This window comes from Notechis scutatus, chromosome 4, assembly GCF_049901735.1.
Source record: "Notechis scutatus isolate UNSWTSFEM ecotype Mainland chromosome 4, rNotScu1.2, whole genome shotgun sequence".
Lineage (NCBI taxonomy): Eukaryota > Metazoa > Chordata > Lepidosauria > Squamata > Elapidae > Notechis > Notechis scutatus.
The window spans coordinates 89997439-90010299 of NC_142012.1; the positions used below are offsets into that span (position 1 = coordinate 89997439).

The 12861-nt window shown below is 41.8% G+C and overlaps 1 protein-coding gene across 1 annotated transcript in view; it reads right to left on the reverse strand.

Moving 5' to 3' along the window:
* Positions 1–12861, reverse strand: part of SLC29A3 (solute carrier family 29 member 3) — a 58232-nt gene that overhangs the window by 12037 nt on the left and 33334 nt on the right. Inside the window, exon 3 of the mRNA XM_026672838.2 lies at positions 2312–2394. Coding sequence (XP_026528623.1) covers positions 2312–2394 — 83 coding nt within the window. The remainder of the gene's footprint in view (positions 1–2311; positions 2395–12861) is intronic.

A 12861-nucleotide genomic window follows, 5' to 3' on the forward strand; every position in this document is an offset into this window, starting at 1 on the left:
AAAAATTTTTACTACTAGTACACGCCTACTCTGTGGGCGTGGCTTGGTGGGCATGACAGGGGAAGGATATGCAAAATCCCCATTCCCTCCCCACCCCACTAACCTGCTTTCCAGCTCCGTTCTCCTGTGCAGGGAAACAAAAGAAGACCCAGCCGATCAGCTGGGACTCAATGGGAGGCAGAGAATAGATGGGAGCGGGGCCAGTCAGAGGTGGTATTTGCCGGTTTTCCAAACTACTCAAAATTTCTGCTACTGGTTCTCCAGAACTGGTCAGAACCGGCTGAATACCACCCTCTGCTCAGAGGACCAGAAACCAAGATGCCTTTCAATGTGGCAATGTTTCTTCACCTTGGCAGCTTAAAGAAGTGTAGACTTCAACTCCCAGAATTCCTCGACTGGCCGGTGGAATTCTGAGATTTGAAGTCTGCACCTCTGAAAGCCACCAAGGTTGAGAAGCACTGCAGTCCAGAATCAAGGATTTCCACCCAGAAGGAGTGGAGCTCTAGGGGAAGTTTGTCCAGTTCCCTCAGTGATAGGTGACGATAGTTTAAAAAAGACAGACGTGTCCTTTAATCCTTGGGCCATGGCCCAGTACTGGGCCACACAGCCCATTCAGAACTGGGCCGTGCAAGCAGCAGACAAGTATGTGCAACTCCATTTGCACAAGCGGCAGGTGTGTGCACCCGCTGCTTGTGTAAATGCACACGCGCACTGCTTGCACAGAACCATCCCCTCTCCCTTCCCTACTGGTCCTCAAAGCCAGAAAGGTTGGATATGCCTGCTGTTAATGTCCTGCCAAGCCTAGCCTCAATTTACTGAACGTACACAAAGTCTGCATATGGCAAGCAAAGTAATAATTCCAGAATGAATCTTTGAAGGGCAACTCTCCTGAACCCAGTGCCCTGCCGACGTTCTGAATTATAATTACCCACAACTCCAGAGTTTTAGATCTGGGAATAGGCAAGGCCGCAAGAAGATGACTGGGCTTTAAACTGAAATAGATCGGAGACCTTAAGTAGATAACTAATGGGATCATCTATCAAATTCCAACATTTTCTCACTTAAATGACCGGTATCCCTGTAGAACAGGGGGGGTCAAACTCAAGGCCCGGGGCGGGGGCAGATCCAGCCTGTGAGGTGCTTAGATCTGACCCACGGGGCCACCCTTTGCCAGCAAAAACAGAGATCAGGAGGGCCATACACAGGTTGCAGGAGGCCGTTGCAGCCAAAAATGGAGATCCGGAGACCGTTTTCACTGGCAAAGCGCTTGGGCCGCCCCCGACAAGAGTGGCGTCAAGCTGGCCATGCCCACTCTGCCCCTCCTCCACCCGAGGTCAAACACAATCCCGATGCGGCCCTCAATGAAATCGAGTTTGATACCCTCTGCTTTAGAACACACCTAAGGACATTTTAAAAGGTGGGGCTTGGATTGTCCTTTTGAGCAGATAAGAATTCTCATGCCAAAATGTAAGTTAGTGGTGTCAGAGCAAGAAAAGAAATGGAAAAGAGGATTCTGGGGCTTCATATAGAATTCTCAATCCTGAGACGTTGAAGCCTATGGGTTTTGTACCTTTTTTCCACATCCCTTTTCCTGCGCTACCCTGTACATTCGCCCTTTCAAGTTGCAAAGCACAGGGATCATGCAGGAACCAGGATACTAGAGAAGTGCTGATCTCTCCATCCCACCTTCTCCTTCGAAAACAGTGACCTACTTTCATTTCACATATGAGAGAGGCACGCTTGCACGGCTAGCAACTATGCTGCCTTCAAATAGTCCGTTGCCATTGAAGTAGCACTCAAGACTTCTTTGAGTTCCATGCCACTGCAGACAGCTAAGTCCGCAAGGAGATCTTGACCTCGGTTCCCGCTTTTCTCTCCTTCCTCTTTGCCCAGCGTAGAGCTGCTGAATTTGAGGCCACTGCCTTCTTTGCTAAGTTCTTGCTGATTCTCATCTTTTCCATACATTTAACAATCCTTCCTACTGATATTGCCCAGCGTGATGAATTGTAGTTCCCCCGGAGAACATCTGTTTGGAGCAGCCTCCATTAACCTAGTAAAAATGATCATCTAGACAATTTTGGATACGGTCTGTCTTAATTTAGGACACGCTATGACTTTGAGAAGTTTTGCTGTTGTGGCAGAGGATTTTTTGGGTAAGCCCATTTTCTCATCAAGAGTTTTTAGCTTGACTTTTAAAGTCACTGCTGTGTTAATGCTGCAGCCTGGGGAGGCACATGGCATAGCCAAGGCCAGAGGAGGCAGGGCAGAGGGGAGGAGGGAAAAGTAAGGCCACTAATGCAATCACACTTACTTGTTGACTAGCAGGAAGTTCCCAATCAAGCTCAGGACCGAAGGCACAGTGGAAGCCACAGAAATGTAGCTTTCAAAGAAATTCTAGGAGGAAGGAGGGGGAAAAAAAAAGCAAAAAGCATCAAAACAGAGCTTTAGAAATTGTGCTGCAAAAGGGACAAAGGCATGAGGGGCCCAGTGGCCTAATGGATAAGGCATCAGCCTCTGGAGCTGGGGATTTGTGGGTTCAAGTCCCTCTGGGTCGTTCGTTGGTCTTGTGCCATTTGCCCAGAATGATACAGGGCAGGTATCAGCATTCCAGAAAACCTCCACTCCAATAAATAACTCTTGAGACACACATCTTCTCAAAAGTTCTGTTTAATTGGATAGTAAACTGGCACATCTGGGGAATCCCGAATCGGAAAGTTCCTGGCTTCCTTGCAATAAGTAAAAACGATAAATCCACCCCCTGCACCCGTCATCCCATCACATGCCCCAATCACCATCCGTCTCCCAACTTGGAGAAATTCCCCCTTCCCATTTTCCCAGGGCTCATGAAGGTGGCAGTGTGGAAGTGTCTGGTCTCAATATGGCTTCCAAAGCTGACAGGCAGGGTTGTCAAACTCAAGGCCCAGAGGCTGGATCCAGCCCATGGGGGTGATTAGATTTGGCCTGTGGGGCCAACCCTGGAAACAGTGATGAATTGGCCTGCAGCGCCTCTGCCAACAAAAACAGAGTTCGAGAGGGCCACACACCAGTTCCCCCTCCCCTGGAGCTCCATTTTCACCAGCAGAGGGTTGCAGGAGGCCATCGCAGCCAAAAATGGAGCTCGGGAGCCCGTTTTCACTGGCAGAGTGCTGACATGAATGACATCAAGCTGGGCACACCCACCCTGGCCACGCCCACTCCACCTCCCTGAGGTCAAACACAACCCTGATGCGGCGTTCAATGAAATCAAGTCTGACACCCCTGATACATGGTCTTCTGCTTGAGCATGAGGCTGGATTAGAAGACCTCCAAGGTCCCTTTGCAAATCTGTTATTCTGTTATGACCTCCACCCAGAACTCTCCGTCACAAACCAAAGCCACGGGACCCAAGAAATGCAAGAAACTGCAGAGGTTGCACAACGATCAAACCACCAACCTCTAGCTGAGAAGCACGCCTACTACCTCCAAGTAACTATTAATAGGGTGTTGGGTAGAACGTCAATCATGTGACTGTCTACAACACAATTGAAAAAGGAGAACTTCTCATTCCCGTGACCAGTAATGCATACTATGTGAATCCCAGCATTGAGATGGTGATCTACAGATGGGGAGGGGGCCATTCTGCCAACATTGGGATTGGCTTGGAATAAACTTACTTTTCTTCCAGGAAGTTCTGAAGCTGCATTCAGAACTATATTCTCCTACCGAGTCAAACATCGAATCACAGACAGTAGTTAATGTGAATAATTCAATGCTTTAAGACTCTCAGAGGCAAACTTCCTCTTATTTATTGAGGAAACATGCAGTAAATGTCTTTTGTTTTTGTGAATTTCATTACAGATGTGCCCACTTGATTATCATGAAGATTATATTGTGTTGAGGAGGGAGTATAACCCTTCTCACTAAAGCCATGATATCCTTGAAAAAGTCCCCTTCTGTGGCCATTACCAGAAGGTAAAGCTACCTGGAGTGATTGAGATTGGGTGACCTAGAAATTGTATGTATGTACATATGTATGAATGAATGAATGAATATCCCCTTCAAACTGAGCTCCACTCTTGATGATAATGGTGGAGGATCGGAAGGGAAAGAGTCAACTTCCCATCTCCAATGGCTGCAAATCTCAATAACATTTGGTTTTCGTGCAACAGAAAAGGGTGAAAGAAAAAGCAATTGACAGACTTTGAATACTGTTTCAGAGATCAAGGACAATTGCTATCAAACAATCATTTATAATCTTACATGTAATACACACACACACACTATCCATCCATCTATCCATCCAAATCTATCTATCCATCCAAATCTATCCATCCAAATCTATCTATCTATCTATCTATCTATCTATCTATCTATCTATCTATCTATCTATCTATCTATCTATCTATCTTGTGTGTGTAACTATATGAATACAAAGGGATTAAATGCATTTAGTTAATTATATTAAATTCTATTTTAGTTTGTATCTGGTCTTCCTCACTAGGGGCTCCAGGTAATTCTTGACCAAAACCTACTATTGGTCTTATCCAAAAAAAAAAAAAAAAGATTATAACTCCCAACTTCTAGTGTGACAAGGCAAACAAATGCCCACATTTTTCTCTACACTGTGGATCTTGGGGGCAGTAAAGCCAAGAAGGCAGCTGGTTGTGAGATTCAGACTTACAAAATTTTCTCTGGAATAAAGAGATCTAGAGATTGACCATATATACTCTAATCTGCTGATTTTTTGTGTGAATAGATTGCAGAATTGAAGTTTTTCCAGCCCCTTGGGGTCAGCTGGTAGTCATGGGTTCTATTGTGCTGAGCCATAAATGCAGCCTTTCATGGATTCAAGGTTTGACCAAGCCTCATCTTTTTACTCCCTTTGGAGCTTTATTTTTTAATTGCCTTTTTAAGATTGAAAAACCTTTAGGACCCACAAGCCTACCAGCCACTGTGTGAGTTTCACTGCAGTCTGTTTAAAAAGGAAGAAAATAATCTCTTTTCAGCTTTGTAAGATCTTTATTTTTTGCAATATTCAGCAAAGGGGTGAGCTGTTTCGTGAAAAATTTTAAATGACAGGGTTTTGTGAAACTGATTTAAAGAAAAACTTTGAAAATTTTATTTGTTCAATATACTCTGTATGGGGATTATCAGTCATCTAGGCCATGGTTGCCCCAAAGGTGCTTTTATTTTATTTTTATGTTTTTTGCTTCCAAAAAGCAACTGGACTTCCTTTGTTTTTGCTTGAAGACATTTTTGCTTCTCATCCAAGAAGCTTCTTCAGTTCTTAAGAAATTCATTCAGAACTGAAGAAGCTTCTTGAGTGAGAAGCAAAACATCTTCAACCCCCCCCCCCCAAAAAAAAGGCCAATTGCCTTTTGGGGGGGGGAAAGTCCCTTTGGTTCAATGTGATCTTTAATAGAATTATTGGGGAAAAGTTATGTACTTCTCTCGTACAAATTAAACTGAATATGGCTGTCATTCCATTCTAGCACTACTAAGAAAAGGCTGAAATTCACCAAAACTATTCTGCTTATACCTACCATCATCTGTGGCAGCATTCTGAAGCATGCTGACCATCTGTTTATAAAACATTTCCTTCTTTTTTAAAGCTAGAAATCTTTTCAAGGATTGGGGAAAGCTCTATTTCTACATGCCTTTGGTATCTTACAGATCAGTCTTTTCTCAACCTTGGCAACTTTAAGATGTATGGACTTCAGAAGATTTCCAAGATCCTTTCCAACTCTGTTGTTCTGTTCTGTTCTGTTCTGTTCTGTTCTCTAATCTCTATTCCATTCCATTCCATTCCATTCCGTTCTATTCTATTCTTGTATTTTATTCTCTATTTCTATTCCATTCTATTATTCTCTTTTCTCTTCTCTTCTCTTCTCTTCTCTTCTCTCCTCTCCTCTCCTCTCCTCTCCTCTCCTCTCCTCTTCTCTCTATTCCATTCCATTCCATTCTATTCTTGTATTCTACTCTCTATTCCCTATTCCTATTTCTGTTCTTCATTGCTGACTGGGAAATGCTGGGAGTTGAAGTCCATACTTCTTTAAGTCGCTAAGGTTGAGATATACTGTCACACATCACTAACATTGGCACGTTATGATTCAGACAGTCCAGGTAATACTTTTATGTCCCCTAACTTACTTATAGGATGGGAGGCCTAAAAATCAAGAGAGCTGTCCCAAACCCTGTGGCTTAATTCCCACAGACTCCTTTCATTCATTTAGAAGAACAGGAACATGCAAAATCCTGATGTGTGAAAAGATCGCTTGCGAAAATTGCGGAGAAGCCGGCTCAATCAGCGTTCCCTGAGGAAAAAAAGCTCTTACATCCAACTTATCAACCTAATCAAAATCCAAGCTATTTGAAGGATATGGTGATGGAATGGCCTGTTAGTACGGTACCTAATTGCTTCTTCATCCAAACCAAACAATATTTCTGCACAGGTAATCATACTGGATATTTAAGCATTCCTATGTTTATGTTTCCCACACAGAAAATACTGTTGGCTGCTAGGAAAAGCCAGCCATGTCCTGCCCAGATGCTTTGGCAAAGTAAAATTTTAGTCAGCTTAAATTCAGCAGCAGAGGCATCTCTGGGCTCCTGCTGTGCTAAAGAAAGGAGCTGAAGCCCTGGGTGACGAAGCAAGCACTAGTGCGTTACCTGGATCACAGGGCATGAAATTAGCAGTGGCAAGCAGGTTGAAGCCAGGAATACCTCACCGTTGTAAGCTTATCTGCAGATAGCCAAGTTCAGAACCCTATTTCTAATGACTCTGTGCAAGGCCCATGAACTCTTCCCCTCTCCGGTGCTGTCCAGCCAGCTCCAAACCAAGCTGAAAAGATGGAGATTTTCACTGCTAGGAAAACCATCAGCTGTTGAAATAAACTATTAGGTTGACCTGACTTGGAACTGGTCATCCAGTGTTTACTTGGCTTCAAAAAAATTATCATAGCAGGCAAGACTGCATTTTTTAAAAAAAGGAATTAGTTATGGACATAATTGGATTTATCCACATTTTCTATTAATGAAAACCGTTCAGAAACATCATTTGATGTAAGAGATAAGATTTATGGAAGCATAAACTACTTGACAAGATGTTGCTAGCAATGAAAAATCTACAGTAGTTGTCAGAGTATCTCAACAATACAATCATTCAAAAGATACCTTTGGATTTCTAAAGCCTCAAATCAATTTTGCACAATCTGGGAATTCCAGAGAGTGTTTCGGATGCTGTAGAAATGCAACCCCTCCCCCAAATTTAGAATACTGCAAATCAGGGTTCAGGAAAACTGAAGGAATGCCTGATTTCTTAAAGATTACCAAGTTCTTCATTGGAAACGGTTGTCTGTGTAACTCCATCTTCAGAAATACACTTAAGACATTCCCATAAATTCAGTCCTAACAAGCAGCCAACACTTCAGAACCAAAAGAAAATATATTATCTGTAGTAAAAAGAGTGATGTTAAGAATATAGTGATTGACACAAAAAGAACATACTGTAAAATCAAATAATCAAGATTGATAATTTAAAAAAATATGTGTATTAACATCAATTTTTAAAAGATTGTCAACTGTATTAAATATGATGAATATTGTCATATTTGTTTTAAAATGTAAGGCACTCCAGAACCACACTGTTCACACATTGATATGCTTGTTGAAACAAAAAAAATAAAAAAATTATTTGGAAAAAAAACCCGAAAGAAAATATCCTTTCACTTTCTCGGCCCCACTACCGCACAAGATTATTGTTTGAGGAAAATAGGAGGAAGAAGGAGTATCATGTATGTTTTCTGCCTTGAGTTACTTCTAAAATTAATAAAGGTGGGATAAAAAATAATATACAGATAAACAGAGAATCAGAGTTGAACGGAACCTTATAGATCATCTAGTCCAACCTCCTGCCCAAGTAGGAGACTGTACACCATTTCTGACAGATGGCAGTCCAGTCTCTTCTTGAAGGTCTCAAGTGATGGTGCTCCCACAACTTCTGAGGGCAACTTCTGTTCCATTGGTAGATTGTTCTCACTGTCAGAAGTTTCTCCTTATTTCCAGGTTAAATCTCTCCTTGTTCAGTTTCCATCCATTATTCCTTGTCTGGCCTACAGGCACTTTAGAAAATAGCTTGACCCCTTCCTCCTCTCTGTGGCAGCCCCTCAAGTATTGGAAGACTGCTCTCCTGTCTCCCCTGGTCCTTCTCTTCCCTAGAGTGGCCATGCCCAGTTCCTGTAACCGTTCTGCATGTGTTTTAGTCTCCAGTCCCCTAATCATCCTGGTGGCTCTTCTGTGAACTTTAGTCTCAACATCTTTTTTATAATGTGGTGACCAAAACTGGATGCAGTACTCTAGGTGTGGCCTTACTAAGGTTTTATAAGATAATAAAATCATATTATTATATTATATTATGTTGCATTATAATTATATTATTAAATTATAATGTAGAGAGAGGTTTACTTCAAATTAAGCAAACTGTCAAAGAAGAAAAGCATTCATTATAATAATTTTATAAAACAGTCAGGAACGAGCACTGATCCGAATTAAATCGGACTTTCCTGAATGTGTAGGAACCAAAACACAAATATAGAAATAATGTAATAAAAACAGGAACTGCATGCCAGAAAGAAAAAGGCACTACACTGTCAATGTCTACAAGAGATCAAGGGGAAAGTGGATAAAGATAAAATTGGCAACCGCTTACAACTGGAACCTTTAAAGAAAACACACACCTGAAGGCTTGGTTGAGGCTGTTCAAGAGCAAGCTATTCAAACGAATGCAATCAAGACTGGAATTGAAAAATTGTCAAATGATTCAAAGTGCAGATTGTGCAGAGGCAGAAGGTACAATGGATTATATACTCAGTTGGTGCAAGAAGATTGCCCAAGCTGATTAAAAATAATGACATAACAGTCACCGAAACGACCATCTGATCATGGAAGATCTTTAAAAAATCATTATGTGCAAGCAATGAACAATTGGTGGGAAAATAGAGTTGAAAAAGTAATCGAATATGAGCAGATTAAAATATTGTGGGATTTCCAAATGCTAACTGATAAAGTCTTGACATTCACCAGATTTAACTGTGGTTGAAAAAGGAGAACATGTGGATTATATTGATGTAACAATAGCAGGGGATAATAAAAAAGACAAAGAACTGCAAAAGAAAGTATCAAAATTTGAAAATCGAAGGTAAAAGATTATGGGATAAACCAGGTATGGTGGTCCCAGTGGTTACAGGTGCACTATCCAAAATCTGCACTTTGACAACATTTCCATCTGTAAATTGCAAAAGACCAAACTGTTTGGATTCACGCATACACTATGCCAATATTTTATGACATTCTAGATCCTTGGGAAGAATTTGATGTGTATGAAGGCCAATACTAGTGAAAGAACTGACTTCACAGCAGTGGTGGGATTCAATTTTTTTTCCACCGGTTCTGTGGGTGTGGCTTGGTGGGCGTGGCTTGGTGGGTGTGGCAGGGGAAGGATACTGTAAAATCCCCATTCCCTCCCCACCCCACTAACCTGCTTTCCAGCTCCGTTCTCCTCTGCAGGGCAACAAAAGAAGACCCAGCCGATCAGCTGGGACTCAATGGGAGGCAGAGAATAGATGGGGGTGGGGCCAGTCAGAGGTGGCATTTGCTGGTTCTCCGAAGTACTCAAAATTTCCGCTACCGGTTCTCCAGAACTGGTCAGAACCTGCTGAATACTACCTCTGCTTCACAGTTGATAACAACAACAACAACATTTTAAGAAGATACTTGGTTGATACCTAGGATGCTGGCAGCAACCCATATCAACCATCAGCGCCAGTCAATGATATTTATGATACATTTTTAAAGTTCAATTGATTGAATTTCATGTTTAATGAATAAAAGAAATATAATAATTATAATAACAACAATAACAATAACAATAGCAGCAGCAAGAACAACATTTTCCTGCAAGCAAGAACTGGTGAGACTATAAAAGAGAGAAAGTCATAAGAAATGAAAAATTTTAAATGTTCTGGGACTTTAGAATTCAAGCAGACAGGACTTCCGGTTTGTCGGCTTCGCGAGCGGCAGGGATTTGCGACTCTGAGCGATCCCTGCCGCACTAGCCGCTTTTGGTGCTCCGATCCGGACGGGTCCGAAGCTAGGCTACCCTGCAGGGGTAGCTGAAGATAGGGGGGCAGTGCCTGGAGACAGCAGAAGAGAAGAGAAAGAACTGGAGAAGATGACAAAATACAAAGACCTAGAAACGGCAAAGGCAAGCAAGGGTAGTACCAATAGTAATAGGCACCTTGAGTGCAGTCCCAAAACAACTGGAGCACCACTTAAACACCATAGGCATTTTGCCATCAGTCAATTGCAGAAGGCAGCTTTACTTGGAACAGCTTCCATCCTGCGGCAATATCTGTAACAGCATCAAACATTCAGCTTTGCCTATCCCAGGTCCTTGGTAAGAACTCAATAGGTAGACAAAAATGCCAAACCCAGTTGGAACATCTGCCTGACTATGCGATAATTAACAACAACAGCAACAACAATAATGTTACTTTAACAGCTCTTAGGTCCTTGGTTAGGCCTTGAACTGTTAGGTTTTTATACCAGTCCCAGACGGTGGATCAAATAGAAGATTAAATCAATAATAATAGTAATAATAATAATTTTAAAAAGAAAAAGAAATAGAGGTTGATTTGATTAGGAGAGTGTTCTTGGTGATTCCAAACACCCATAGCATTAGGGTACTTTTTTCCCCCCAATCAGTGATTACTCTGCTTGGTTTTGGTGTGGGAGGGAATACTGATCGTTCAGTTGGACTATGTGCCAAAAGCCTGTTCCGTCTCTGTCTTTTGGCCCTGGCACAAATTAAGATGCAGTTGGTAGTTGGTTCTCTAGTCTTCAGTTCTGAGAGGGAATCACTTAAGGCATCAAATCCATGCTGTTACTCTAATAACCTAAAAATAAAAGCTTCCATAATTGCATTGAGCTATTAATGCAAGCCGGTGCTTCTTGAAAGAGTGGGCCAGGTCTTTTCAGCAAGCAGCCAGGCTCCTGGCTGTGCAATCAGCTTCGTATGTTGACATATACGCACATTAGACTCCTTTGCTGGCGTTTGATGCTGCTTGGACATAACCTGGCAAGGCTTCATTAACATGTGTGTGTAACGACAGATGAAATATTGAAGAACTATTTAGGGGCTTCAGTTTTCATTGTTCTTTAAGAAAAAAAAAACAGACGATGATTGGGGAACATCTAGCCATTTTATGACAACTCGGATAGAAGCATAAAGATAAATGTTGTGGTTCGCTGGCAGCCTGTGCAGATGGCAGCGGAATCGGACAGTGGGGAAGAACAGGGACCAGTCTGGGAGTCTGGAGAGGACTCGGACGAGGGTCCTGCATCCGATGCAGGGATGGGGCCAGGACCATCTGGGAGTGGGGTGCTGCCTTTGGAGACTTTGGAGTCTGGCAGCAGCAAGGCAGAGGACCCAGGGGAGCCTGTTCCCAGTGCGCGTGTGCACAGAGCTGCTAGAAGTGAGAGCAGCTGAAACTAAAGGGGCAACTCGGGAGTAAGGCTGGGAGATAATTGCCCCTCCCATAAGGTATAAAGGCCATGCAAAGGTAAAAAAACCTTTGCAGGAAGCAAAGTCGTTCGTTCTGTTTGGATTAATCCTTGAAGCTGGACTTTGTACTTCGGTTGGTTTTTTTTATAGTTCATTTGGCACTTTTGTTGTTGGCAGCAATTCAAAGAGATAAAGGTGGCTGCTTATCTCGAGAGACTGTTTGGGACTCATTACAAGCTGGGAATGAACATAATTCCCAGGGTTGAAATAAAACAAGAGTTGTTTTAACTAAGCGTGTGCTTAATTACGGTCTCAGGAAGCCTTGGTCAGAACAATAAGTTCTAACATAGAGAGGTTTTTAAAAAGGTAGTGATCCTGACCAGAAAATTGTATTTCAAAATGTAAGGTTCTTAAGTGGTTCTCTTAGCAAGCAGGAACCAATCCAAAGACAAACAAAGCATGAAGCTAAAAAAAGGGACTATTTTTGATTCATCACAAGATAACCTAAATTTGGCATAAAGACACTGTTCTCAGAGATATGTAAAATATGCAATTTTGACTAATTCTAATTTTTACTTTGGTACTTCTGAAACACTGGAAACCATGGCATGCTTTAAAAAAAGGTCCCTATTCCTATCCCATTATTAGAATATGATGCAAGACCTTCTGAAATTTTATTAGATAACCTCAACATGCTTCAACCCCATATTTAGAGCCATAAGGTTTATGAACATCAATTTCCTCATATATCAACATATTATTTAATATTTGGTTATTCATATTATAGAATAATATAGGAGAGGATTGGAGAGAATCACAACTCTAATCATTTGCATTTTGAGGTTTTTTTTCCCCAGCACTCACTACAAATGAAATATATATCAATGGCACCTACAGTCTGAAGGTGGCACCTTCCAAAATTTCATCCTGGGTTACCATATTGTGGTGTAAACAATATGTACTTCTCTAGGCAATCCTACAAAGAGGGATTATGCTGCCTTTTCAACAATTCTCATTCTTCTCACTTACAGAATTGAACTTCAGGGTGAATGAGCAAGAATGTAAACAAGTTATCCTGGTTTTTTTCCCCCCAATCAGCAGACTGATAGGACCACAACATAATAATTTCATTTTCCAAGCCTAAAATGCCAGCCATTTCCATAAGCAAAAAAAATTCACAATGACCTAAGGTTCCTCTTCTCCCATCCATTCCAGCCCCTTCAATATCCTTATCAAAATGCAACTGGACTTTCTTTGTTTTTTCTCTTGAAGACATTTCATCCAAGCAGTTTCTTCAGTTCTGGCTGAATGCTGGAGGATGG